The sequence below is a fragment of the Lepidothrix coronata genome, unplaced genomic scaffold (assembly GCF_001604755.1).
Source record: "Lepidothrix coronata isolate B3197 unplaced genomic scaffold, Lepidothrix_coronata-1.0 Scaffold85, whole genome shotgun sequence".
NCBI classification, from domain to species: domain Eukaryota; kingdom Metazoa; phylum Chordata; class Aves; order Passeriformes; family Pipridae; genus Lepidothrix; species Lepidothrix coronata.
The window spans coordinates 3,669,732-3,696,577 of NW_016690265.1; the positions used below are offsets into that span (position 1 = coordinate 3,669,732).

The following is a 26,846-nucleotide window of genomic DNA, read 5'->3' on the forward strand; positions in this document are numbered from 1 at the left end:
ATAAAATCTCATTCTCTATTTTATTGTCCTTTATATACCTTGTGTGCTTTTGAAGAGATGTTCTAGCTTCTAAGTTGTAAGCTGTGTTGGAACATTTGTTAATGTTGATGTTGAAATTTCTTAAATGTGATACATTTTGAGAAGGGGTAAGTAATTTGATATTTGTAAAATCTCAGCATGGAGCTTTCGCACTTCTGGAATACTTCTAAGTAAACTCTTCTTAATTGCACCTAAGCTTGTTTGTTTTAATTTTAACATGCCTTTAATGTTTTAAAGGATGTCCACTCTTTGTTAAACGTTAGAAGATGATTTCTCTGAAGCTTTGAAGTTAATTGAAACAGTTTAAGTATGCTTCCTTAATGGAATAAAGAAATTTGTATAGTTTAGAGTATACAGGAGATGGCTTTTCTCCTTGTCTTTCTTGGCAGGAATTGGTTCACTCCATCCTGCAGAGAAACTCACTTACATACATATTATTACATTTGCTATTCTTTGACAACAGTACAAGACAATTTTATTAAATAAAAGGGGCAGAAGGGAACAAACTGTGTTGCTCTAACAGTGACAATTGTTGCTCTAAGTGAAATTGCAGAAATATTTTGAATAGTAAGGATAATTTTTTTATATTACACACAAATGTAAATGCAAAATTAGCAATACTATTCACAAAACTTCATCATTTGTCCTAATTTCTGATTCCTTACAAGACTAAAAGTACACTTGTGAGAAACAATGCTGTTTTGGTTCTTTTGCCAGAGCCATTTTCCAATGGTTGGCTGACTTTGTCAGGTATTTTCCTTCTCTACTGCTGACACAGTCTACTGCTGTACAGTACTTCTGTCTGCATGAGAAGATAGACTCTGTGTTGTATCTGCCTTGTCTGCAAAGTGAAAAAAACAACAAAACAGAAAATAATAGTGTTTATTCTGCTTTCTGTTTCTAAAATGTAGCATATGTTTTTGTGGGAAAAATGTGTATTTTTCCCCCCGGATGTTACCTGCTTGATATAAAAATCAAAACAAAGCACAGACTTTTTGTTTCTGTATGTAGCCCAGGTGCTGAGGGCCAAAAATTTGATTGACCTTTTTTAGTTAAAATGGAAAGTGCTTATGTCTTGTCTCCAAGAGGGTTCTTGCTCTATGTTAATGAAAATTATTTTACTTCTGTTGCTTATCCGGACTTGGAGATTCCTGTGATAGTAATCATATGATAATAATTTCAAGCTTTTAATGCCTCCAGCTGAAAATTTATTTTAAAAATTCTACTTACTTTCAGTTCTTCCAATATGACTTTTTTATTGCATTCCAAATCAGTAGGTAACCGTTTTCACAATTAATTCTATACAGTTTGTGAAGCAATGAAATCTAAGGGCCATGTAAGGTTGCAGAGGTGAAAGAACAGCCAAGAAGTTATATGAAATTTTCTCCTGAGTAGTATTACTTATCTTTTCAGCTAGTTCAGAATATTTAATGTGAACAGTCTCTTCATTGTTAAATGCTACTTAAGAAGGGGGGTGTAACTTGTGTAAGAAATGGTAGTTGAACTGTACTGAATAATATTGAATCAATGCTTAACTACCCAGAAAATGGATTGGAAAAATAGGAACCAGAGAGACTGTAACCAGAAAAAGTGAAATTAAATAAATTCCTAATTAATTTCATTTAGAGTTACCTTAGTTGCGTTGAGTAAAAAGCTCTGATTAGTGTCTGAATTACATTTTCCAGCTTTTACTTTTATTATGTCGCAGAGCTGAAATTTTTCCAGTCTTCCTTAATCTCACTAATGCATTAATAGTTCCACAGATTTACACATTTTTGGGCATTTCTATTTTAGAGCAGTTTTAACTAGCGTAACCATTAGTACAGCACTGCATACTTCCCTTCCTAGACTAAATCTTTATCATGACAGAATCACAAAATGTGGGTTGGAAGAGACCTTAAAGACCATCTTGTCCCAACCCCCTGCCGTGGACAGGGATACTTTGCGCTAGATCAGGTTTTTTTAAAGCCCCATCCAACCTGCCTTGACACTTCCACGGAAGGGGCATCCACGATTTCTCTGGGCAACCTGTGCCACCGTCTCACCACTACCACAGTGAAAAATTTCTTACATCTAATCTAAATCCACCCTTTTCCAGTTTAAAACCATTACCCCTTTTGTCACTCCATTGCGTTGTCAAAAGTCCCTTTGCAGCTCTCTTGTAGCCCCCTTTAGGTGTTGGACGGCTGCTCTTTGGTCTCTCCAGAGCCTTCTTTTCTGCATTATATTGCTAATTAATATTAGTATTTTACATATAACTAGATACTAGAAATACTATTGTTAAGCTTTAGTCTGGGAAGGAAATTCATGTGTAAAAAGTAATTATTATGTGTTTATATACATCCCTTCAGTGTAATAGGAGGCACAACAGCTCTCTGTACGTTTTCTTTCCTAGGTCAGTGAAGCCTCATGTCATATGGCTTTTATTACATTAGAGCCAGGCACTGGAAACCATCTACCCCTTGTTGTGTTTATTTTACATGGTTCTCAGCTTGTGCAAGGCTGGGATGTTCTTACCAGCCAAAAGTATGCACTTGGGCTTTGCAGGATAGGTAACATGTAGGAGATCGAAAATTAGTGTTGTTTCCAGAGGTGGTGACCAGTAGCAACTCTTAACTGTAATTGATTTGCTTAATGAATTGCAGGCAATCGGAATGCAAACTGTAATACTGCTTAGATGCAAGATCACTGCTATAGATCATCTAATCTGCAGCACCTATGCTCTAGGAATAGCAGAAACCATTTTATGTTACTACAACGACCTGTAATTAGCAGGTTTCTCTTACTTCCCGTCTCAGAAACTGTCTTTTCCCGCTGACTGTAGGAATAGTGAGTGTGTACACAGCACGCAGGCTGCAGCTGATGTTTTGAGCACTGTGCCATCTGAATCATCACAGGGATGATCAACAGTCCCCAGCTAATGTGTGACTTTGCTATTTATACCTGGATGGCACTTTACAAAGGGAAAACCTTAAGGTCAAAGGACATATAACTCCATCACTCATCTCCCAGACGGAGGGGGTGAGGTATCTGAGCTAATGAGAATGTCTTAGTTCTTACCTGCTATTCCCTACTGAGATCAATTCCATGAAACTAAAGTCTGTTACTTCCAAATATTGGAGCATAACAGATACTGATGCACATTTTTTCCCCAAGATACTACTTTACTGTAGTTTCAGCTGATTTTGCCTTTTAGTGTTCATCGCTTGGAAAGAATTTCCATAAGGAAAAGTGTTCTTAAAGACCTTTTTGAAAGGCATCTGATGTTTACAAGAATAAATAATGTAAAACTCTATTTTAAAAAGTAACTAAAGAAGGTAGAGCAAAAAATTCACAATGAAGTACAAAATAAAACAAACCCCTCTTTTACGCTTTTTACACTCTAAATAGAGATGGATTATTTCCTCAACAGGTATATGACTTATTTGTCAGTTCTGCTGGCTGTGCACGCTTACTGTAGCTGTGTTCCACTGTAACATAAATAATTCAAGTTCCTTTAGCAGCAGTGGCAAAAGGTCTTTTCTTTAAATTATTTATGTAGCATTTTATAATGCTTTGTGGTAAGCATACTATTGCTTTCCTCTGCTTGAAGCCATGAGGGTAAAGAATCAGTTTGTTTAGAATGGTGTTAGAGGCTCCCAGGAATTGCTGGGGGGAAGTGCTTTAGCTTCCCTCATCCCAAAATTTCAGAGGAACAATGTGCTGTACAGTAAGGCTAATCTACACCCAATGGGTTCCGGGACGTTACAGCTGAACTTGGTATGGATTCAGAAGGATGGCTTTCAGTGAAGGGCTTGAAGTATTTGATTAAGTGGCACCACAGTGGTTCTTATCAGCTTTACCCAGGTAATGTATTTAGTGATTAACTAGAATATCTTAATTATGTGAATGTACGTGTTCTGATGATTACAGGGAATATGTTGAGCTTCTCACAATAATAAGTATTTGTAGGTTGAAAAATATATACAAAATACATAAAAGTGCATACAAAAATGCCCTTTGCGAATTGTATTCAGGCTTATGGCTTTATATTATTTAAATCAAAACTTTTGAAGCCATCTTATCCTGACTACTTTCAAGATAGTTGAATAAGTGCCTGCATTTTCTTACATAATGTTGTTTTTATAAAATATAAAACCAAGACCCTGCACAGGATGTATAAACGCAAAAGGTGTAAAATACTGGGGTTTGAGGATTTTTTAGATAGCTTTCTGTGTTAATTCTGTATTTGAAAAAGGTAATAAATGAAACTGAATGAGTTTGCACCAAAAGTAGTTTTTCTTCATTAGGTATGGTTGATTTCAAACAGAACAGAAATAAAGTTAGGTCCCTGGGATTTGGGATGCTTGAGCAAGGAGCCTCTTTTACAGGTAATACAAGATGAGTTGGTGCTTCTGACAGTAAGGACAAAGGAAGGCAGGCATTTGGAAATTTCACAGCACTGCTGTTGTCCGTGCTGTCCATGCAGAGTTGGGGTTTTTCACATTAAACTCCTCTGGCATCCTGAGATTCCCAATAGGTCGTTGTCTTTTTTTAAATACTTTACGAGGAGGAAGAGGAGTCCACTTTGCACGACAGCCTTGTGATTAGAATGTATGAGAGTGGGAATCAGGGCTCTGTGTTTCCTCTGATGATCATCACAGAGTGCTCATTAGACAAAATATGTGACCCGACTGGAAAGCTTCCCCATTCCCGCTTTCCAAGGTGGGCTACGTGTACCTAGGAATGCATGAGCTGTGAGTCAGGAAACCTGATGCTGCAGTCTTACATTGGAAACATTTCTCTGCAAGAGGAGTGGAGCAGGAGTTATGGTTTATACAGTCTTCATTTAAGCGTGATTTGGATACTTTGTGTACTAGTGTTAGAGTCGGGGAGATATTTTTCTTTCCATCTTTCTTTTTCTCCAGTTCTTAATGGTATATCTGCACTAGGCTGTAACTGTTTTAATTGCAACTGTTTATCTGTGTGGTGAAACAAACTACAACAACCAAGCCTTTTCTGGGAAACAGCCTTGTTCTGCATTGTTTTCAGGTTGACGGGTACCCCAGCAGAAAGCTGTAGAGATTTTAAAAGCAAACTGACTGCATTTTTGCTTTAAGGGAAACCAAAGCAATGTCAGGTATAAATTCAAACAATTCTTTCTGAAAAAGGTCTGAATTAGCTAAATAAAATCCACCAGAACAGAGACAGTTTACTGGGAATGCGTAATCCCTTGATGCTGTGTTAACACGTTGGAGGACCTGTACCAGTAGCTCCACAGTTGTTGGAAATACAGTCTTATTTCGGTTCATTTGTGTTCGTGGGACCTCCGGAGTCAGCAACATATCAGAGGGAGGGAGGAGAGTCCAGCGCAGTTTAGAGCGAGTGTAACTGAGGAGCTGGAGAGAGTGAGCAGCTGGTAGCAATTAAAGGTGGTTAGCAGTTACCCCCTGGTGTAAACACGCAGAGGTTGTAATTGCAGTTCGGTCTCCCTGCTGCCATGGGGAAATGGAACGGCTGCCCCTGGGAGGAAGGTGAGTGAGGCTGACCGGCTGATGGCTGCTCTGCTGCCTCTTCGCAGTCCCTCCCCAGTCCTAAGGCACTGTGACTCCTCGATTGAGAGCCGAGCACTTTGTGTGGCCGCTCCCTAATTTCCCTCCAACAGCCAAGTAGGTTTCAAGGGTTTGGGATGTGGGATGGCAAAGTCCTTTCAGACTTTGCCTGAAAGGAACAAGGAAATTTTCATCATTCATCACTGGAGAACACTGGGGATTGAACCCTCCAGGAGTGAGGCAGTATCTGAAACTGTTCCAGATCTATCAAGGAGTGGGTGTCTATTTATATCCTGGACTGTAAAATAAAACATATCCACCTGCAGAGTTAAAGCAAAATACTTCAGATAATAAATTTAGATATCATTCTCTTCAGATTCACATTAGCTTCTTTCACAATAGTTTCACTGTGGTGACAGCTATTCTCTAATGAAGCTAACAGTTGACTTGGTTATGCTCTTTCATATGCCTTAAAGGAAAAAGTGAATAAATATTTCTATAAGAAAATTTGACATTATTTGCTGAGTATTTGAAATTAGCTTTGATTAATATGGTGATTAAAAGAAAAATGTTTATATACATGATGTGTTACTATTGCCCTTAAATATTATCCTCGTTGAAAATATAAAGTTACATTTCATTCTTCCGTAATCTAATTCTGTATCTTTGTCTTATTTGATTTTTTGTCTTGAAAAATAGCTTTGCGTACAGAAACTCGCACTAATTAACTGTTATGTCTTAGTGAATATTTCTGAGCTGCAGAACATATTTAAAATGAATTTTTAGAACTTTTTAAAAATTTTTTTTCTTATCTTTATGACTGTCTTTATAACTTTTTCCTATGCTTGTAGCTGTTGTTTAGTAGTGCTTTTTTTCAAAGTTCATAGTTCCAGGGAGGAACAGTAATGTTTTGTAACATAAAGTTTGGAAATGCAAAGTGCTTTCAAATATTTATAAAAGAAAAGGAGACCTCAGGAGGTCTTATAAAGTAGTATTTTTGGTGAAATTACTCCTTGCTTTAGTTAATCCAAGTGAAAAACTGAGGAAAATAATAAAAATGTCCCTGTAAAGAATAGTCCATTTCTGACTTGTTGTGAATTCAGTTTTCTCAAACAGCTTACATTTCTAGTGAGCTACATACTTGCTTTTCCATTTGGCATAAAATTATTGAATATACCATCTACTTAATGTGAGGATATTATTTTATCACATCTTTTACTGCAAATTTTTCAAATAATTGAGTGTCTGGGCTTTTTTCATCCCTTCGTCACAGAATCTCATTCAGTTTGGCATCTCTAGTGTCACCTGTCCTTTGTGTGCACTGAGAGATGTAGGGAACGTGCTGTAAAAGGGCATGCAACAAGTAAATGACAAATTTGTGAATAGGACCCTGTTGTAAGCAGTTCCCTCTCTTACTTAGAGCAGCCATTTCTTTCACTTTTCCACTTCTGTGAATAAATGGTCCCTTTAAGATTCTGTGTATTGTGTTTACTGTGACAAAGATGGTCTGGGGTAATACTTGAATTATTAGTTAGGCTGCTACACAGGGTTGGGTTTTCCTGAATTCTTTATGGGTTCTTGTTAATTTGTTTTTCAGAATACAAAGAGCACTTCTGTTTTTTTGAGGTCTAAAGAATCTGGTCATTTCTCATCTTGGGGTCCCTAGATTATTCCTATATGTTGACTGGAGTCTGGAAGGGAGTAAGAGATCCCTGTTTTTATTAGAAACCATAATAAATTGAGAATCTGTGGTTTGATACCTCTACCTGCTGTGGATGAGGAAGGCATCCATTACTAGCTCATTTTCTTTAGTGTTCTTTTACTCAATCAAATCCTTTCCTAAATTTTCAATATTTAAGAGGTATCTTTTATTTCCACATAAAATTTCACAGATTCCCTGTCTCTACTGATTTAAGTGTATATGAAATTTTGCTATCTCCTATCACCAAATAGATTTTTGCCATTCTGGTGAATGGTGGGTTCTTGAAGGTCTGCCTTCATTGAATAATCTTATGAAGGAGTGCAGTCCACGGGGTGAGGAATGTAAGCAGGAAAATTTGCCCAAGGTATTTTATGTTTGTGGAGGTATTTTATTTTGTACCTGCCTTTTGTGCTTCTGGCAGGGGACTGCTTTTAAGACACTCATTTAATTTTCTTTGCAGTGCAACAGAAGAAACTTGAGAGATGTTTGTGGTTATTTTTTCTATGCAAAAATGGAGAGGGATATTTTGAAGTCTGCACTACTGTGAGCTTGAGCGGGAGGTGTGATAAATCAAGTAAACAGTGTTGAAGAGTAAAAGTGAATAGCACTTTATTGACAGATTTGTTAATTTCTTTTATTAACAGAGCTGAATAGCACTGATTTAAAAGACTGCATCAGTGAGAACAGCCTCAGTAGCAATGCCAGTCTTCCCAGTGTACAGAGCTGTCGACGACTTCGAGAAAGAAGAGTTGCAAGTTGGGCTGTTTCATTTGAGCGTCTTCTTCAGGATCCTATTGGGGTTAAATACTTTTCGGTGAGTTGTGAGAGATGATAACAGGCCTTTCAAAACACGTGATACTGCTGCAGTAATTTTGCCATATTCTTTTTTCTTTCTTTCTTGACACTGTCCTTACACAGGAAAAGAGACGGGAGTTCATTCATGCTCAGTTTTATCTGAGCACCTTTCTAAGTTTAAATGGGTTCACAGTTGAATAAGAGTTCCTAGTAATATACATATTGCCATGCATTTCTGCATAGCAGAGGTTTCACATGGAAGCTATACTTTGTTTTGTCTGTGAACTTTAGAAAACTTCCCCATTTTGTAAAACGTTATTTTTATATCTGTAGCCTTTGCACAAGAAGAAGGAAGTAGTTTCAGTAGTTTCCTAAGAATGGGTAATCTATTTACATTTATCTACTGAAATGTTGAAAGCCATGTAGATTTTTTCAATGATATAGTGGCTTATTTTCCTGCAAAAGGCTTTTAGAAATACTTTTTGGAAGTAATTATGGTACCTAAGAACACTTGATAAAGCTGCACCTTACAGGAATAGTGTTGAATATTTGCAAAGCATAAATTAAGCTGCTTCACAGCACATTTATAAGTTGTAAATAGCAGCATCTCTATTTTACATGCAAGGAAATTGAGTGTATACACTTTTATTGCACTGAGAGTATGTTACTGATTCTGAATATGTTACGCAAGGACAGTTCGTGCTGCCCAAATAATTTTCACGAAGAGAATATGAAGAAACTTATGGTAGATTATTGGAATCTGCAGTAACTCTGAAAGAGTCCTTTACTTGATACAAAAGTATTGAGATATCAAAATGGTTAATCAGCAGACTTGTGTGTGAACTGGCGTGGGGACCCAAAACCTTCATTAACAATGAACATCTGTTTGAGGAAACAGAGAAAATGAAAGCAAAATAATATACCATATATATTGTGTTCTCTGGTTTAGCAGAGTAGCCTTAGAGTTATCAGCATTTCTGCTTAGATACTGAGACTTCTCGTCAGACTGGAAGAAAAATTACAATTCTGATCTGATGTTAGAGTCCACCTGGAAAATGATGTGATTTGTGGGGATGCCGCTGTAGGTTTAGTAGACTTTTCTAATGACTTGTAAGCCATCACTAAACTTATGTACACTTAGGAAATTGCTACATCAATCTTTCACTGCTGCAGATGTTAAAAACATATTAAAAACGTAGAAAGTAGCTTATGACATTTTAATGAATATTCAGATTAAAAGGTTAAAGATACATTTCATTTCAGCAAAAAGCAACCTCAGATGCTTTGGAAGTTTTACTCCCCCCCCCCATTTTATTCTAGTTAGAACTTATTTTTATAAACACTGCAAAACTGTGTGTGTTAAAGAAATACCCAATTTAAAGAACAATTAGGGAATGTTAAAATTTGTTGTGTGCACCATCATTTTCTTGAGGCCCAGGAGATGTCCAGAGCCATTGCTTAGGTTCATTTGCAACCTCGTTGTCATAACACTGTGGAATTACAGATTCTGCCAGTATTCAAGAACACTGAAGCATCAGCATTTAATTCAAGGTTACCCAGTAAGCATCTTGGTGTGTTTAGGATCCAGCATGCATCTGCCTTTCCTGAGGACAGCTTTGTCACAGAGCAGGAATTGCCCTCTAAGACGGAGAGATTTTGCATGTTTTGCAAATACTCACTCTGCATAATAGCCTGCTGATCAGAGCAGTCAGCCAGGAAGTGAGAGACCTGTTTGCAGGTTCCCTCCTCAAGGGGTTCTAACCAGCACCTCCAGCTTCCCAGCCATGTGTGGCAACTGCTGGGCTGCCTCATGTTCCAACTGGGGCACTGCTTGGTCTTCCTGGTGAAGCCGAAGTATTGTACAGGCAGCTGTGCCCAAATCATGTGGCCACAAAGCAAGCAAGTGGGAGATGGACTGTAGATTGCTAGTGAATGCACTGAGTGGGGAAGTAGAAAGTTGTGTTGCAGTTCCTGCTCAGTAATTTGATTCTCTTTTAGTATGTAATTACATGTAAAATGCAGAAATGTCTCCTGACTGTTCTCTTTTATATGTTTATACTATTCTCTTTTATATGTATATATTTTTCTTTTATATGTTTGGTGTTACAGATTATGTATCTGAAGAACTTTTAATTTAAAGAGAGTTTGCTAGGCGATTTAGGTTCCCTGTATTGTAGTTTATCTCAATTGCTTTCTTACAGTTGGACTCCCTAAAGTCTGCATAAATCTGAAAAGCAGAAATAAACTTAAGTTTTATGGTTTTTTTCTGTGGAGATTCTTCTTACATTGCTTTCTGAGGCTGCCTTGTATGATAAGGAAGCTTCAGTGATACCAATGTAAGTTGATTGAAGGTTATGGCTCGTGGCTGACTTAGAATAAGATTTCCAATTAACCACGGATACCTTAAAGCTCTAAAGTATAAACAAGCGTGGTTCCAATTATGTAAGTGCCTAGATAACTTTTTAGAGGATGGAGTTAATTTTGCTATAAATTTTTCCTCCAAGATGATTAAAATGCTTTCATTTTAAGATGCTGAGAGAAAATACAGTTTGTGGTCGTACAAGTTTCCAGCTGAATCAGTACCAGTCTTCATTTGGACTTTAGGATGCTATAACATAAAAGTTGTGATTATTGTGTGTTGTATGGGAGATTTATTTATTTTTTTTCTCTAAATAAGTATTTTCCAGGGAGAACCCGTGTAACCACATTAGCAAGCAGTGGTAAAAGATTGTTGTGTAGTTGCCATGTGATGCAGAAAGACACTGTAATGAATACAGAATTATGGGCACTTCTCGATAAACATCTCCTCTGTTATATCAGTAGAACTGCAATTAAAGACAGTTTCCAGTGTAATTTTTTAATGTAGTTTATAAGTTATTTAAATTTGTACTAAAAGTTTGTTCACTAGTTTATACGCTACTTAACATGACATTTCAAACTTCGTCTTTGTACTAGCAAATGGTTTGATTAATTTGATGGATTCTTCTCAGTTATACATGCTTAAAAAGAAATGAGAGAGAGAGGAGAAGCACTAGGTATGTATTGGACATGCCTTGATTTTTACGTTAGAAGAGAACTGGATTGTGAGACTGATTGAAAAGTTACCATTGTGCAAACGTACCAAGCATTATAAATAAGTTGTTTGAATTGGCAAGTAACTTTTCTTTGAGACATTTATTTATTTGTTTATTTTTTCCCCTAGGAATTTCTCCGGAAAGAATTTAGTGAAGAAAATATTTTATTTTGGCAGGCCTGTGAATATTTTAACCATGTACCTGCACATGATAAAAAAGAGGTAAGTCAATGTTGTATTTCAGTACATTGTGTTGTCTCTTCAAAAATTGTTACTCCTTCAAGATTATTGAAATTATTGGAGCTGTGCTTGGTCTTTGTATGTGACATCACTAAAATGGGGTTGGCTGACCTACATTTAAGATGTTGGGTATATTTAAACTGCGGCAAAATGCAGAGGTAGCTCTGTAAAAATGAGGTAAAGTATCCTGGATGTTGGAAATGGCTGGCTTTGGTAGCCCAGAGCATGGGAGTGCAGAGCAAGTTAATTTAACATGTCAAGGAAAGCCCTCTTACACTCTTTTAGCTAGACTGCCTCCACCAACCAAGATAATGTGTTTAACATAGATTGTCTGCTGCTCTAAACATAGTCATGTTTGTTCACAAATTATGAGAATCTCCATCTCCTCCTTTTAAGGTAGTTTGGCATTGGTCAGGCAGTTTAGGTGAATTTTGAATTTTGTACAAGCTGGCAACCCTTCTGTCTACACCACAGCCAAATCTGAGCTCAGTTTGATGTGTTTTTAATTATTTCCATGATGTGGGTGTTTCAAAGTAAACAAGTTAAAAATTATGTACTTACCTTTTTCTAACTTCTAGAAATTGAATCTTAGAGGATTTATTTAAATAGTAACTGTTATGTAAAAGGTCTAAAATCTAAAAAACTATTTTCCTTTGTAAAAAACCATTTGCTGTGCTTCACTTTTATTATTTTCACAGCTTGACTATTTTAATTTTTATTTTGATGACAACTTTTACTGCTTAAGAAGTATTGTAATTATTTGTAATTTTAAAGGGAAAACCCTATTTATGTGCCTAAAACTAACAAAAGCTGACATATGAAAAATATATATACATAAAGGAAACAGGAATGGCTCTATATTTGTGAGTGGAATATATCAGTGTAAGAAATGCCTAGCTAAAAATATGGTTTTAAAGTCAAAATACATTTAGCATTTCTTTTCTGTAGCTTTCTTACAGAGCTCGGGAGATCTTCAGTAAGTTCTTGTGTAGCAAAGCTACAACCCCAGTTAATATTGATAGCCAGGCACAGCTGGCAGATGATATTCTCAATTCTCCACATCCGGATATGTTCAAGGAACAGCAGCTTCAGGTAACCTCAGTAAACATCAGTGCTCTATATTTGTCAATTATCTTTTCCTTTACAATCTATAAAAATAGTTTCACATGCTTTACTATGTATAAAAAGACACTGAGATCAAGATCACATAGATTCTGCTCGCAGAATAGAAAAAGGCTATATAATGGAATGCTGCTTGACTGTTTTTCTGTTATGTGTAGAAAATTGTCATTAACTAAAAAAATAATCTGACAAGTACTATTATTGAAAGGAAGGTTTCGTGCAAGTAAATAATTCCATGTGCTGCAACACCATTGCATATGGTGTTTGCATATGGTTGCTTATTCTTTTTTTTTTAGTGGAGAGTTGAGTACACAAATAGTGTCTAATTTTGGTTAAAGTAGTTTGTAAAATGTCAGTTGTATTAAAGGAGTTCTTCACTTATGCTTTAAGGGTACTGTCAGGCAAACATCTTTTTAAAACTGTTGATGTCTGAAGACCTCTGAAGTGGATGTGTTTTAAATAATTATTGGTGTTCAGAACAGTTATATAACAACAACAGAATACACTTCGCATTTCCTGTAGAATCTTAAGTTTCTTATTTTTTGTTCCTAAGTAATCAGCTTGGTTACTCTTGCCCCCTAGCAGTTTATTAGTAATTTTGAGAAGTAATTTTGAGATCATGTTATTAAATCAAGGCTGTAGCCTTAATGAAGCAGATCACAATCTTAGTCAGCACACAACCTCAGACTGCATGTTTCTGGGGCAAGCTGAGCAGCTGGTTGTATTATCATCCTTCATGTGCAAAGTGGAGATAGAGAGGTGAGTCTGACTGCTGGTCTGGAAGCTTGTGGTGTTACGGTTACCCCCTATACACCTACCAGGGCCTGGAACTTCTGTGAGAATTACCAGTCATCATCTTCTCAGATATCATTTCATGCATTCCTCATCCTGGTGTTGTGGAGACCATGCCTGAATTCCTCCTCATCCTCTCCCATTTGTTTGGTGGAGTACATGGTGTTCTTATGAGTCGGGTGACAGGGCTGATGCAGGTTTTCTTCCTTTGAAAATGCTGTACCCTTAGGTTGGAGGGCTCATAAGGTGGGAGAAAATGCTCATGTGAAGTCCTGCCATGGGTTCAGTCCCAGCCACATGGCCTGTCTGGACCAGACCTGCTTATCTCGAGTTGTCAATGCCTCAGTCAGACCCGTTCCTCCCACTGGAAAATTAGGTGAAGCAGAATGAGAGTTACTTCTGCCCAAGCAAGTGGCCTTGGAGCTAGTTGTGCTGGCTGAGGTACTAATGGTGGGTTGCCTGGCTGAGGTCAGTGCTGGGTGATCAACTGCCTTGATGGCTCTTAATATCTTGGTTTCACCAAGTGGTGTTTCTGCAGTAGGTCAGTTTGTGGTCTTGGTGGGTGGCATGACCCTGAGAACACGGAGCTGTAGGTTGTGTGGTTACTGCAACCCACCCAAAGACTTTCAAAGTTCAGCTCATGGTGGTGACATGATCTTAATAAAGCGAAAGCTCTGCATTTGTGGTCTTTCACAAGATTTTTTAGATTTCAGCACTGACCAAAGAGTGCAAGAGTGCTGCTCTGTGGCGGTCACTGGATGAGCGTTATGTGATGCTGGGGAATAGGAAATGTTGCTGCAAGGCCGCAGTGGAGTTGGAGAAGTGTGTGGGAAAGTGCTCAGGCCATTCTCTCGCAAGCTCTGCCTGTTGGGAATGCTCCTGGAAGTTGCTTTCTGTCCATGTCCTGACAAATTTGCCCTTTATCTTGTTGTTAAAGGTGTTGTAATGAGTGTGGATGCAGCCAAAATACCTAGTTAGGGTTTATTTTGTTATAAATTGAATAGGTACAATCATGTCGAGTGTTTCCAGATGCAAGACAGTGTAGGTCACTTGAAGATACTAAAATAAGAATAAAAAAAAACATGTACTTCATGTAGAGTTGTGTAAATGGATGTAAGTTTTTATATTCTTGTTTATGTGTAAATTTCAAATTATGCTTTTATAAGATATATTTCTCTTTCTCATTTGTAAGAACAAGTACCTGCTAGCCTTTTCCAAATAAGCAGAAGTCATTAAGATATGTAAATCAATATGATAAAAATGCTAAATATAGGAAATCATGGATGTAGTGTGGGCTAGAAGCATAGTAGGGCAGATGATAATCAGCTCAAGGTAAACTAGTTATACTCTCATCACTCTGTACAGCAAAGTTAAAAGACTGTAATTGTTTTTGCTGTATTAAGTATATTTAATCTGCAGACTGCATCTCTGAAGTAACTTTTTTTGTGTCTCTTGATTTTCTGCAGTTTTTTCCTTTATTCTTCTCACCTAGCATGGAGTAACAATTTTATCTTTATTTAGGGCTAAATTCTGTGATGGAGGAAACTGCAAAGCTTCATTCTAAAGCTGTGTTAAGTTTAGGGTACTAGTGTTAGCCGTGCCATAGGATGATGTCTTATCTTTTGGGAGCTCAAAATGCATTCAGCTTAAAATACTGTGACTTGTTGAGGAATGTAACCTTTATAAGTTTCATTTTCTTAAAAAACTCAAGGACAGCTGAAATATTTTGTATTTTTCAGTTACTTTGGTTTTTGCGTGTTTTGGCATTTGCAGGCTATACTTACGACTTTCCCCCAATAATCTTATATCAGTAGTGCTTCTGTGAGTCCTTGACTCTGATGCATTTCAATTTCTTGTAATTGCTTCCCCGTATTTTACACTGTTTTGGCAATACACCTCAGTATTATTCACTGAGCTCAACAGAACTCAAGAATTGTTTCAAAGCTGCGTGTATTGTCTGTACTAAGTAATTTGTGGAGACTTGGCCTGAAGACTACATGTGCTTTGAAATTAGTTGCCTTTTTTTAGTTTTGCCAGTGTGCCTGTGGTCAGAGAAGGATTTTATTTTTCATTGAAAAAGAGATTCCCCTTTGTGAGCAGGTTTTTAAACAAAGTCATACTTACTGCTGTTTACAGGTTAATGTGCTAAATTTTTGTGGGAACTGGCTGTTGCAAAATAGCTTAATTTGCTTGATGTGTTAAGTTTATGTAACCATTATCCATTGTGTTTTAATTTCAGATATTTAACTTGATGAAGTTTGATAGCTATACTCGCTTTCTCAAATCCCCTCTTTACCAAGAATGCATCTTAGCAGAAGTAGAAGGACGTCCTCTTCCTGATCCTCAGCGTGTTCCCAGCAGCCCCACTTCTAAACACAGTGTCAGTTCAGAGAAGTCCAATATCTCAACACCAAAAAAGGTTACCTTTGCATTGTTGTTATCTGAAAACCATGTTTTTAAATAATATTTTTGAAGTTCTTTAGAAAATCAAAGATATATACAAAATACATATAAAATACAATTGAAATGTTTGGTTAGAGATGCTGGCAAATGCAATTACAAAATATTTATGTGTTCAGGAAAATACTTTTTTTTTGGTTTTTATCCTTACCTTTGAAACAGTTTTCTAGATATTGACTTCCTGAATATAATTTAAAATCTTTATTATTTAAATGTATGTGTACAAATAAAGGTAAGGGTTATTTTAATGCCCCGGTTCAGAAGCTTATTTTAATTGAACATTGGACTTAAGATGTGATAATTTAACCTTTGCTGAGAGCAGACATTTTATCAGAAGTTTTGAAGAAGTCTTAATCTAATCTAACTCATTTTTGCAGAGGGTAGTTTTTTTAATTTCTTAGCCCCTACTGAACTAAGATACTTCTGTGTTAAACAAATTCAGTTGCTTAAAAATTAGACCAGTAATCTTACTGACTGATCTCCTAACATTATTTAGGGTTTATTTTTTGTTCATGTAGATAATACCACCTTAGCATTACATAACTTTATGGATAAATTATAACTTTTCATTTTTCATGTCAATCACTACAGATTAGCCCGTCTGCCATTATGTATTTTTATGACTAGAAACCTTTTAAAAGTAGCATTTTAAGGAATATTCTAATAATGTAACAAGAATACTAGCTTGTTAAAAGCAAGTTTAGTTTAATATCAAACATTCCTGACATTTGTATTCCTTAACACTAATAAATACTCGATTATACTTGTAAATGTTAAACAGTACTTTGTCATTGTCTTCAAATGCAGTTCATGTTCAAGGCTAGCCTAGGAAAAATACCAAAATTAAATTCAGTGTTTTAAAAAGGCAGATGGCCTTTCCACATTAAGCTTAGGCATTACTGGTGAGTTGAGAAGAATTCTTCAATATTTGCAGGAGCTCTCAGTGCCTTGTTTCCAGCTACTGTTTTGTACTCCCTACCAAGTAGCACATTTGCATCCCTGTGTTTCTTTTTGTTTCCACTGGTGGGTTTTTTTGTTTGTTTTTTTTTTTTGATTGCTGCTGAGAGGGATGCTGACAGATACACTTGTGCGTGGGGTAAAGAAGACAGCTAACCTGACCATCACACTCTTGTTTTAGGAAGAAGTGTGGGGAGGTTTATTTTAGACAATATTCTTACAACTGTGATCCAACCAATGATTTAATTGTGTTTTGGTGATAGCTAAGCGGTAAATCAAAGTCAGGAAGATCTTTAAATGAAGAGTCGGGAGAGGAGGACACTGAAAAGAAGAAACGGGGAACATTCTTCTCGTGGTCAAGAAGTAAAAGTTTGGGAAAATCACAGAAGAGAAGAGAAAATGGTGATTATCCAAACGGTGAGTATTCACATTCTGCTTTGTTTCAAGGTTGTTTCAGCAACAGATGTGACTAATCTCATCATGATTAGTTTGTATCTAGGTGCATCCTTGGAAGTGACAGAGGGAAAAGAAACTGTTGAGTCAGAAGGCCGCACCGTGGCTAATAGCACTGCAAGTTTTGTGGAAGCAGATATACAAGTAAATAGATGAAAGTATTAAAATATTTAAGTTTGTTTTTATTGACTTCCACGAGACTTTTTTTCAGCTTATCAGTCATTGTGCATTTCTGTGTGCCGTTAATTGCTTTTTCAAGCAGAAAGCTACCATTTTTATAGTAAGATAATTTCAAATCTTTACAGAGTTCAGGAGCAGTGCGTGCAAATAATGCTGTAATTACAGCTGTTTCAAAATTCCTCCATCTGCATAGTCCTACTTTTCTATCAGTACCACAGAGATACCTGTGTGGTAACTTTTGAACACAGTTACTGCCTGTAAAAGTCAGTTATGAAAACCCTGCTGTTTTGTTGCTTAATTGTGTTTTGAGAGTTTAGGGAAGAATTCCCTTAAGAAAGCGCCTGTACATGGCCTCTAAAGGAGGAAATGAAAGTTTTGCATTAAGTCATTCCATTGAGTTAAAGAAAATGGACAAATTCCCTGGAAGCACCACATTTGGTCCATATTGTTACTGTGCTTTTTGCTTCCGGTAAATGCTCAGACCCACAAGATATCTTTAATCATATGCATATTTTCAGTGTTCTCATTATACTCATATATGAAAAGACATCAGAGACGTTTGCTAAGACTATAGACTTAACCTTCTGAAAGTGACTAGTAATTGTCCTATATTTTATTTTTCTAACACCATATTTGGACTTCCCTTCAAAATAGCTGAAGAGGTAGAATAATTTTTGAGATTAAATATTCAAATCTTTTTAAGCTAGTTAATTAAATTACGTTTTTTTTAAAAAGGGGTTCAATTGTTTTTTTAAACATAAAAGCAAGTAGGTTTATTCAAGGGTTACATAACCAAGAAATATTTGACCAAAAGTTGTTTTGGTTTCCATGCATCAGTGCACAATATAAAGATTTGGTGGGTTTTTTTCCTTTAATGAAAAAAATAATTTTTCTTACCAGAGGAGGAGCTAATATTTGAAATAGTTTTCTGTATTATAATAAATAATAAGCCCCTTTACTGATTGCTGATTTTTTCCACAAACAGATTCTTTTCAGTCCAATGGATTGTCATACAGACGGGAATCACAAGGCTCCATGTCATCAACTGCTAGTCTTGACTTGGTAATGGCTGGCTCTTACTAATGAAGAAGTGGGGAAGCAGATAAAACAGTGAATTAATAATTTTCTAAGTAGTGTGATGTAATTTGTTTGACGTAATACTTTGGGAAAGGGTTTTTAAGTGATACAGTTAGAGCACAAGATGTAATATTAAGCAATTTTAGAATATTAGAAATGTAATAGAGGTTGTATTCATATACTGCTTCTTATTTTGTCCTTGTATCAGAAAGATATGCTTTGCATCTTGTCTGTCTTAAATTCAGGTACCAGTAAACTTCCAAACTAGTTTCTGTTTTAAGGGGCTTTTTATAAACAGCTTTTTCCACCTACCAGAGCTTTGAGATTCTGTTCTGAACAACCCCATGTTAAAGCTTTCCCTCTTCTTGGCCTGTATGCAAGTTGCATTAGGCTGATTTCTGTGGTACTAGATTGTAGTAACTATGTAGTGCTGCCTATGCTGCAAATACTGATCAGGGAAACAAGCATGGTGAAATCACATCTATTTCTGTTGCAGAAAAATTTCTTGTCTTAGCAGTGAATCTTTTAACTCTTTTACCCACTCGCTGTCTAAAACTTTATCTGTTCTTGAAATAAATTTAGATTTGTGCAGTGTTGTTATCTTTACCTTAAGTTTTCCCCTGGGATTTAAATTTATCTGATATTTGTGGTATTTGAAAAGATTTCTAAGACATGATAGAAAGTATGCTTTTTGGCTTGATTTGATTCGTGCAGACTCTGAAAGTTTATACACACACGGTCCTAATTTTCCCATTGGGCACTGACCTTTCTTTCTTTTTCCTTTAAAGTCTGAAACCTCAAGATTGCCTGCTTTTGTACCAGATAAAGAGAAATCCCCCAAATACTGCTGTGTAAACCTTCCGGATGGTTCATCCAGCAAAATGGCTGTTAAATCTGGATTCTCCATCAAAGAGGTGCTATCTGGGCTCTGTGAGAAGCATGGCATTAACATAGCTGCAGTGGACCTTTTTTTAGTTGGAGGTGATAAGGTATTGCATATTCTTGGGTTTTTTGGGTTTTTTTTGAACATTCTCATAATAATTTTGCTAATCAGGAATTCTGTTCTCTCTATACTGTTATGTATCTCCTGGATCTGCCTGTAGCTTTATATTGTCAGTGCTGGTTAATTGAAGGAGAATTTTAGTGAAACTTTAACTGTTGCAGTTCCATGATTTTCTATGGTATCTACATTACACACAAAAAAAAAAAGAGCTCGTGACAAAGATTTCCTCATAATAATAAGTTAATTTAAGTATCTAGTCCGTGTAGTTTATCCAGGGAAAATGTTAGCTTGTATTTAATTGAAAGTATCCACAAAGCAAGCAAATGTGTTTTAGTAGATGGTACTGCATTAAAGCAAAAACCACAGTGACATTCAGTTGTTCAAAGATGAAATATGCTAGAAATAAGGTACAGGTTTTCATATTGAGGAAAATTTCCAAAACAACAGTCTATATAGATGAGGCTGTGTCTGTGTGATGACTTAGTTCATCAGAAATGTCCCCAATTCAAAGAGAAGCTGTGGATGTGAAGCATTTATTCCCTTAAAATGTGTGCTTTTGACTGGTCTAGATGATTACAAGGAAAAAAATCAATGAATGTGCGTAGCTATGGGCTTTTTCTTTTAAATCTTTTAAAGACTGTTAGCTGGCCATATTTTCTATTGCATCATTCTGTGTAATTTATTTAAGTTGAATAACCTAGGCTTGATTTAAAATACCAAGTTCCTGAATACCTGCTGACTCCAGGGGAAGTTTCACAACTAGCCAAAATAAAGCACACTTTAATCATGTTCCATATTGTAAATGAATATTCACTAAAATGCATGCAACCTATATTAATAATTTTCTGAGTATTTAAAAACAATTAAAACCGCAGCTTTTCTTTTTTACATATTTTAAAAAATAATTTTCTTTCTCTTCTTTTATTCCTGACATGTGCTCTATAGCCACTGGTATTGCACCAAGACAGTAGTATCCTGGAGTCTCGGGACCTACGTTTAGAAAAACGCACTTTATTTCGGTAAGAGTCAAAAATACTGCCTTCCTCTGGCATTTTCCACCCCATTTTCCATTTTACTCTTTGAAAGTGTGCTAAAGTATGTTTCTAGTTACCCGTGCAGCAAAACAGTAGTTGATGTAGAAACAAATTCATCTGAGTCTAGTAAAAAAATCCAGTCAGCCATGTAATGCAGCATCTTAGATTGTAATCCAGAGTCCAGCATGAGGGGATCTAAGGTTCCCATTCATTGTACAGGCACATAAAATAAATAAGTCTCAGTATCAAGCAAAGAGTCTCATGGGGACAGCCAGGGTAAGGATCCATGGCAGAAACATGGACCTGCAGGAACATTTCAAGCTGAGTGGAGCAGCACCTCATGAGTATTATGTGCTGCAGGAGGGAGCTTTCTGGATTGCTGTCCTGGATACAAGTGGGATTTTCATGCCAATGTTCCAGTTTAGGGATGTTTAAATAGTGTTATGATGCTCAAGCTGAAGCAGTTGTGAACAAGCATATAGGACACATCTGCAGGCCCAGAAGGACCTTCCACATCAGGAAGGCACATGTTTAGTAGATTGAAGTAGCACAAGAAAGGGATGGAAACTGAACTACCAGTCTCTTAGTCTTAAGGTGAAATGGATATATTTGTTGTTCTCATTGAACTGAATGTTCCCATTCAGTTACATCTGTAATTATGTACCCACTTGGAAAATTATAGTAAGACTAAATGTATAAATATAAATTAATCTGATTATAGATTTATAGCCCTGAATCTTAAGCAAGTCAGTGCTAAATTATTAGTATGGATGTAATATAATTTGGCACATTATATATTTAGCTGTATGTAATATTATTTGATAGCATACTTTTTATCAAAATAATCAGTTTATATTTTTTTCCCAAATGAATCCAAACTAGTGCTATGAAAACTCCTGAAATAATAATTTCAGGAAAAATTAATGGAGTAAAATGTTTGTGTTACATTAGTGAATTGCACTTTTGAAGTGAATAAAGTTTATTTTGTTAGGCTTTCCTCATTTTGGCTTTATATTGCTTTTCTTTAGGAAGCAGGGCTAGTTTCTATTTAAGGGTACTTCAGGTTAATAAAAGTTGCATAGAATATTCAATTTTGAAATTGAGATTGAGCAGTCTTTTATTAGGTGTGAGTTTGTTGAGTTTCCAAATTAAAAAGCAACTTTAAGTAGGCAGTACCATATGGTATTTGTGTGTTAATTATAACGTATAAAAGTTCTACATTATTCCTTTCTCTGGGCAGACACTGTGTAAGCAAATATAGTCAAATATTTGGAACATTTTCAGACACAAGACAAATACTATCTGTCTATACTGGGTTTCCTGTATGTTTGCTGCTTCTGTGTCAATTGCCAGTTAATGATTAAAATTGATCATTTTAATTCAGTAGCTGTTGGTTTCAAAGAAAATGTGAGAGACAAAGTTTCAGTTATTCGTGTTTTGTTTGGAAGGGAAAAGTCACCATGACTAAACATCTTGGATTTAAGTAATTTGTGTGAGAGAAAAGATGGGGTTTACATTTAATCGTGACTGAGAAAATTACTAGTAAGTGTCGTTTCTCCTGGTAGTGCACATTTCTTCTGATAGTTTTGTTAGTAATAAGCCTGCCCTTTTTTTCATACTGTAGTGCCATTGTAGTCAAACAAACCTATTATGGAGGAATCAGGGCACAGATAAAGAGCATGTAAAAAATGAAAAATGAAACTAGGCACAGTTCTTGCAGGGGAATAGATGTTAACAAATTAGTTGTTTGGGGGGGTATTTTTTTTTCTATTTCATTATTTTTTGCTATTTTAATGAAATGATAGAAAATGACGTAATAGACTCTGAAGAGAGCTGTCTTTGGCCTTTAAGTTCCAAGTGAATTTCTTTTACAGCTTTGGTATATTAGTTTCTCTTACAGCAATTTTTCCTGATATGGTGGCACGAACCCAAAAGTAGCATCATTTGGAATTCCACTGTGTTTGTTCCTCCGCTTAAAAATAAAAATACTTGTCCAAACCCATCTCATGTAATTGAATTAGAAGTTGTGAGTCTCTTGTCGAATTGGGGAGAAATATTTTTCTTGCATCCAGGTCTGTAGTTCAGGTATAGAATCACTTTGGAAGCACTCCTGGACTAGAATGGTCAGAGTAATTTCTGTAAAGATGATTTAATTGCTGTGAAGATCATCATGCAAATAGGTTGGCTTATGCCTTCACTCAGCTCTGGCGAGTGAAATAGTAGAATTTTTATTTGAATTAAGAATTTTTTATACCTTCCTTTTATATCTATCCTTTAGGATAAATTTATGCTACTGAATTTTCAGCTAGTTACTAGCTAGTATAACTTTGCTGTAGGTTGGGTTTTATATATTTTTGTAAATTTTATTTATTGGAATATGTCATACTTAATGTTACAATTGATATGTTTCAGGCTGGATCTTGTTCCGATCAATCGGTCAGTTGGTTTGAAGGCTAAACCCACTAAACCAGTAACAGAGGTCTTAAGGCCTGTGGTTGCAAAATATGGTTTAAATCTTAATGAACTTGTGGCAAGACTAGTAAGTATCTTTTGATGTAATTCAAGCAGCAATACTTTCTGTCTGAAGAAGATAATGCGATATTCCCTGAAATTATTCCTATCCTGACAGGCATTAAAATAGGTATAGCTGGATGTTGAGATAAAACACATCATAGTCATAACCATTATACTTAATAGTAGTTCCCCCAAATATTTAGTCTGCATCTATTTTATATTCCCCTTCAGAATAAATCCAATGTCTTAAATTACCAAGCTTCTTCCAGAGCTCAACTCCCATTATTAGCCAAGGAAAGTTGATTGGGATTAAAGTTTTGTTCCATTATCCTGGGAATCATGAAAGTTGCCTCAATTCCCCTTGCAGAAACTTTTTGTGAAGGCAGACTGATTCAACTTCTCTACTACTGAGCACTTGGCTACATGTTCTCTATACTATTTTGCTGGAATATCCAGGAAAGTAAAGTTACTTTTGTGATATTTCTAGAATGTATCCTGTCTTAGCTGAACAAGTCCATGTTTTTAAGATAACTGAAAAACATGTTGGTATAAAGATAACTTCATTTAATAAAATTACAAAATTAACAAAGTACAACCAATTTAGAATATAAAATATCTCGAACATCCTCTGAAAAATATGGTGTGCTGAAGATAAACAGCAATGGTTCTGGAGTATTTGTGCACACTTGCAAATCGGATGATTTTTTTTTTCTCCATGTATCTTCCCCAAATACCATTCTCCTCACAAGAAATGGGTTACACTCATTGGAATCAAGGTAGTTTTATACCAATGGAATAAACATTTTTAGAGCAGTAGAAGAAGAATATGTTGAGTCTACGCTGAAACGTAAAAATGCTTTGCTTATTTTCTTTCAAAAATATCAGACTGCATAAATTTGTTCTAAAAACAGCTTTTTCTCTTATATACAAACTGTGATCCGACTTCAGAATGGTGAGCAGGAACCACTTGATCTTGGTGTCCCTATATCTAATCTGGATGGTCAGCGGGTTGTTCTAGAAGAAAAAGAACCAACAAAAGGTAGAGGTAAGTTGGTATAAAAACTTTTATTTATGACGTCAAGTCAGTGTCATGAACCCTGACTCTGGTGAGTTTCTTCTGTTGATGTGAAGGTGAGAGAAATGTGATTAAATTTAGATTTGTCACATGGAGCATATGTTCTTTTTAACTAAAAAGCAGTGCAGTTTCTGAAGATTGAAGATTAAATCAATCTGTTGGTAAAAGTACTTTTGCTGTTGCTGTAAGAAGTTTTGCACTAGTAATATTTGAATATTTTATTTGCATTCAGCCATATATTTACATACATATTTAGGAACATAGTCCCTAGGAATAATGATGAGAATAAAGTGCCAAATAACTTCTGTGAATTTGGCAATTATTTAATAAGAAACATTCTGTATAAATAAAACAGATGCAGTTTGGGCAGCAGCTATATATGTTGCTATGAAAACTTCCTTCTTTAACATGAGACAGTAGCAGAGCCTACTTTTCCAGTTTTAAGTGATTATTTCTGCAGATAACACTAAAAAATAAAATAAGAAAAATAAAAATTTGTCTGCTGAATAGTTGACAATCTTTTGAGACAATTAACACTCTAGATTAATGTAAGCACTCTTAAGAGTAAAGGTTTGGTTTCATTAGGATATTAGGTTAAATTCATTAGATATTAGGTTAAATTAAATACACTTAGAGCAGAGATCCTCTTTAAGGAAGAACTAGGATAATAAAGGTGGAGGCATTTATTGAGAAGAATCACATTTGTCGTTTTTGTAATAAACAGAACCAGCTGTTTTTTTGAAAAAAGTTATCAATCTAAATGGATATCCCATGGATAATTAGTTTAAGGATTACAGAAAAAGCCTAAATCCAATGTGCTGTCAGGGACTATAAAAGACTAAATCATAGAGCATCATTCTAGCAGTAGGTTGGTTCTGTGGCAGTGTACCAGTGAAGAGGGCCATGATGCTGTGTTAGTATATTTGCTGTAGGCAGGTGAAATTCAAAGGAGCCATTTGGTTATTTAGAAGGTGACAAGGAAGATATGGAAATGTCTACAAAACAATTGATGCAGGAAAAGGTTCAACATGACCTTTCAGTGGTCTTTTCTGCTGATTTTTTTTTTCTTGTTTAAATTCTAAATTTGAGAATTGCAAACTGAATTATTAGCTCAGATTTTAAAATTATTTGATCTAAAGCAACTGGAAATTTAGAACTTAGGTAAAAGTTCAGCATCTTTAAACTTTAAAAGTATTGCCAGTATGATGAAAATTTGAAGATGAGAGGGAGATTCTGATAGGTTTTGACTGAAAAGTATCAGGAATATCAGCTGTGCTCACTCTTTTTGTTTTCTGATACATCTTTGAGCAATTTTAAAGCAGAAATCTGTTTTGTGAATCATTGTCACTTAAATATTGCTTCTCTGGGAAATTACAAATTGGCAGTTATGGAAGGCATGTTTATGTTTATTGTTTACAGAGAAACAAAAAGGTACATTGGTAAAACAGACTGCAGTTGTATCTACTTCAAGAAGTCAAGCATCTACTGTAAGTCTTCTGCAATGAATTTTGTCCCTTAGTTCATCTTTTCTTTCCTTCTAGAATTCTATACTAAAGGCTGCATTCATCCATGATTTTGAATCAGCTAAATTATATAACTAGATTGAACATAGCTACAATTTGTCTGATGTTTTTCCACTGTCAGCAGCATCTATTTGTGAGAACTTTGTCATGTGTTGTATTTGTTGTTTTGTGTCTGATTGGCTTATCTGTGTTAGAAAATGGTTGAATTATTCTGAGATTCAAAGGCCGTTTCTGTTACGTGAATTCTTCAGAGTGAAGAATATTATATTTATTTATACTTTTTTGGGAACTACTATGGCAAATGTTTCTATGCCATAATCAAGACAAAACTAAAGCATTTATTGCGGTGTTAGAGAAATGTGTTTCCAAAATAACTTTTTCATTCCCTTAGACCATATTATGTACACAATGATATAGCCTAAATGTAAGTAGTACCTTAACTTTCCTTCTAATGCAGGGAGAGGGAAGAACTCTAGGAAAATCTAATTCTATCAAAATGAAAGGAGAAAATGGAAAAAATGCTAGGGAAGTCCGGCTGTCAAAGAGAGAAGACTCTATTGCAAAGATTGGAAAAAAAAAATGTCAGAAAATTAATTTGGATGAAGCAGAGGGTATGTGAACTTTATAGCTTACATATTAACATAAGTAGTCTTAGAAAAATGAGAATTTTGTATCTGTGTGGGATGTGTTTAATACTGCATTGTGAAATCAGTCATGATCATAATATTTTTGTTTGGTGCTGTGTTTGAATTGTCTTTTTTTTTTTTTTTTTTAAGTTGAAGGTAAAATTTTAAGAATACCTAAAGTTAGATGTAGGTACCCAGTGGGATTTTCAAAAGTGAAGGGTACCTAATTCCTGTGAAAAAAAAAAAGGAATTAGTTACTCAACTGCAGTTGAATATCCCATTTGATACCCTTTGCAAGCCATGTAGAAGCTTACCTTTCTGTTCACCTTTACGTGTTTTCAACTCACTGAAAGGCATTCTGCACAGTAGTGTAGATCCTAACTTACTCAGGTAAGAATTTTTGTAAATTTTCTGCTGAAGGGCAGTACAGTCTGATAACTGTGGAGGAGCTGTGATGGGCAAGAGCAAAACTTAGTTTACATTCAGCATGTGCCCTGAAAAGGTATTTGAAAATAGAAACAAGCAAAGAGGTCATTGGTAATCTTGTCTATTCTGAGTACTGTTTTTACCTTCATTACATCTTAATAGTTCTGGTGATATCATTGGAAAAAAACTCATAAGAGAATTTGCTTTCTTATAGAAAGATGTCC

The 26,846-nt window shown here is 35.7% G+C and overlaps 1 protein-coding gene across 9 annotated transcripts in view; it reads left to right on the forward strand.

The window, feature by feature from the left end:
• The window catches only part of RGS12 (regulator of G-protein signaling 12), an 89,942-nt gene that overhangs the window by 43,350 nt on the left and 19,746 nt on the right, over positions 1-26,846 (forward strand). For 7 of the 9 annotated variants that reach the window (XM_017820775.1, XM_017820776.1, XM_017820777.1 and 4 more), the window contains 12 exons: positions 7,917-8,086; positions 11,270-11,362; positions 12,329-12,472; positions 15,534-15,713; positions 16,975-17,128; positions 18,330-18,406; positions 19,210-19,410; positions 20,370-20,443; positions 22,871-22,997; positions 23,921-24,017; positions 25,467-25,534; positions 26,028-26,181. In XM_017820775.1, the coding sequence (XP_017676264.1) occupies positions 7,917-8,086; positions 11,270-11,362; positions 12,329-12,472; positions 15,534-15,713; positions 16,975-17,128; positions 18,330-18,406; positions 19,210-19,410; positions 20,370-20,443; positions 22,871-22,997; positions 23,921-24,017; positions 25,467-25,534; positions 26,028-26,181 (1,539 nt within the window). The remainder of the gene's footprint in view (positions 1-7,916; positions 8,087-11,269; positions 11,363-12,328; positions 12,473-15,533; positions 15,714-16,974; positions 17,129-18,329; positions 18,407-19,209; positions 19,411-20,369; positions 20,444-22,870; positions 22,998-23,920; positions 24,018-25,466; positions 25,535-26,027; positions 26,182-26,846) is intronic. The other 2 variants (XM_017820781.1, XM_017820779.1) reach the window with 1 other exon arrangement.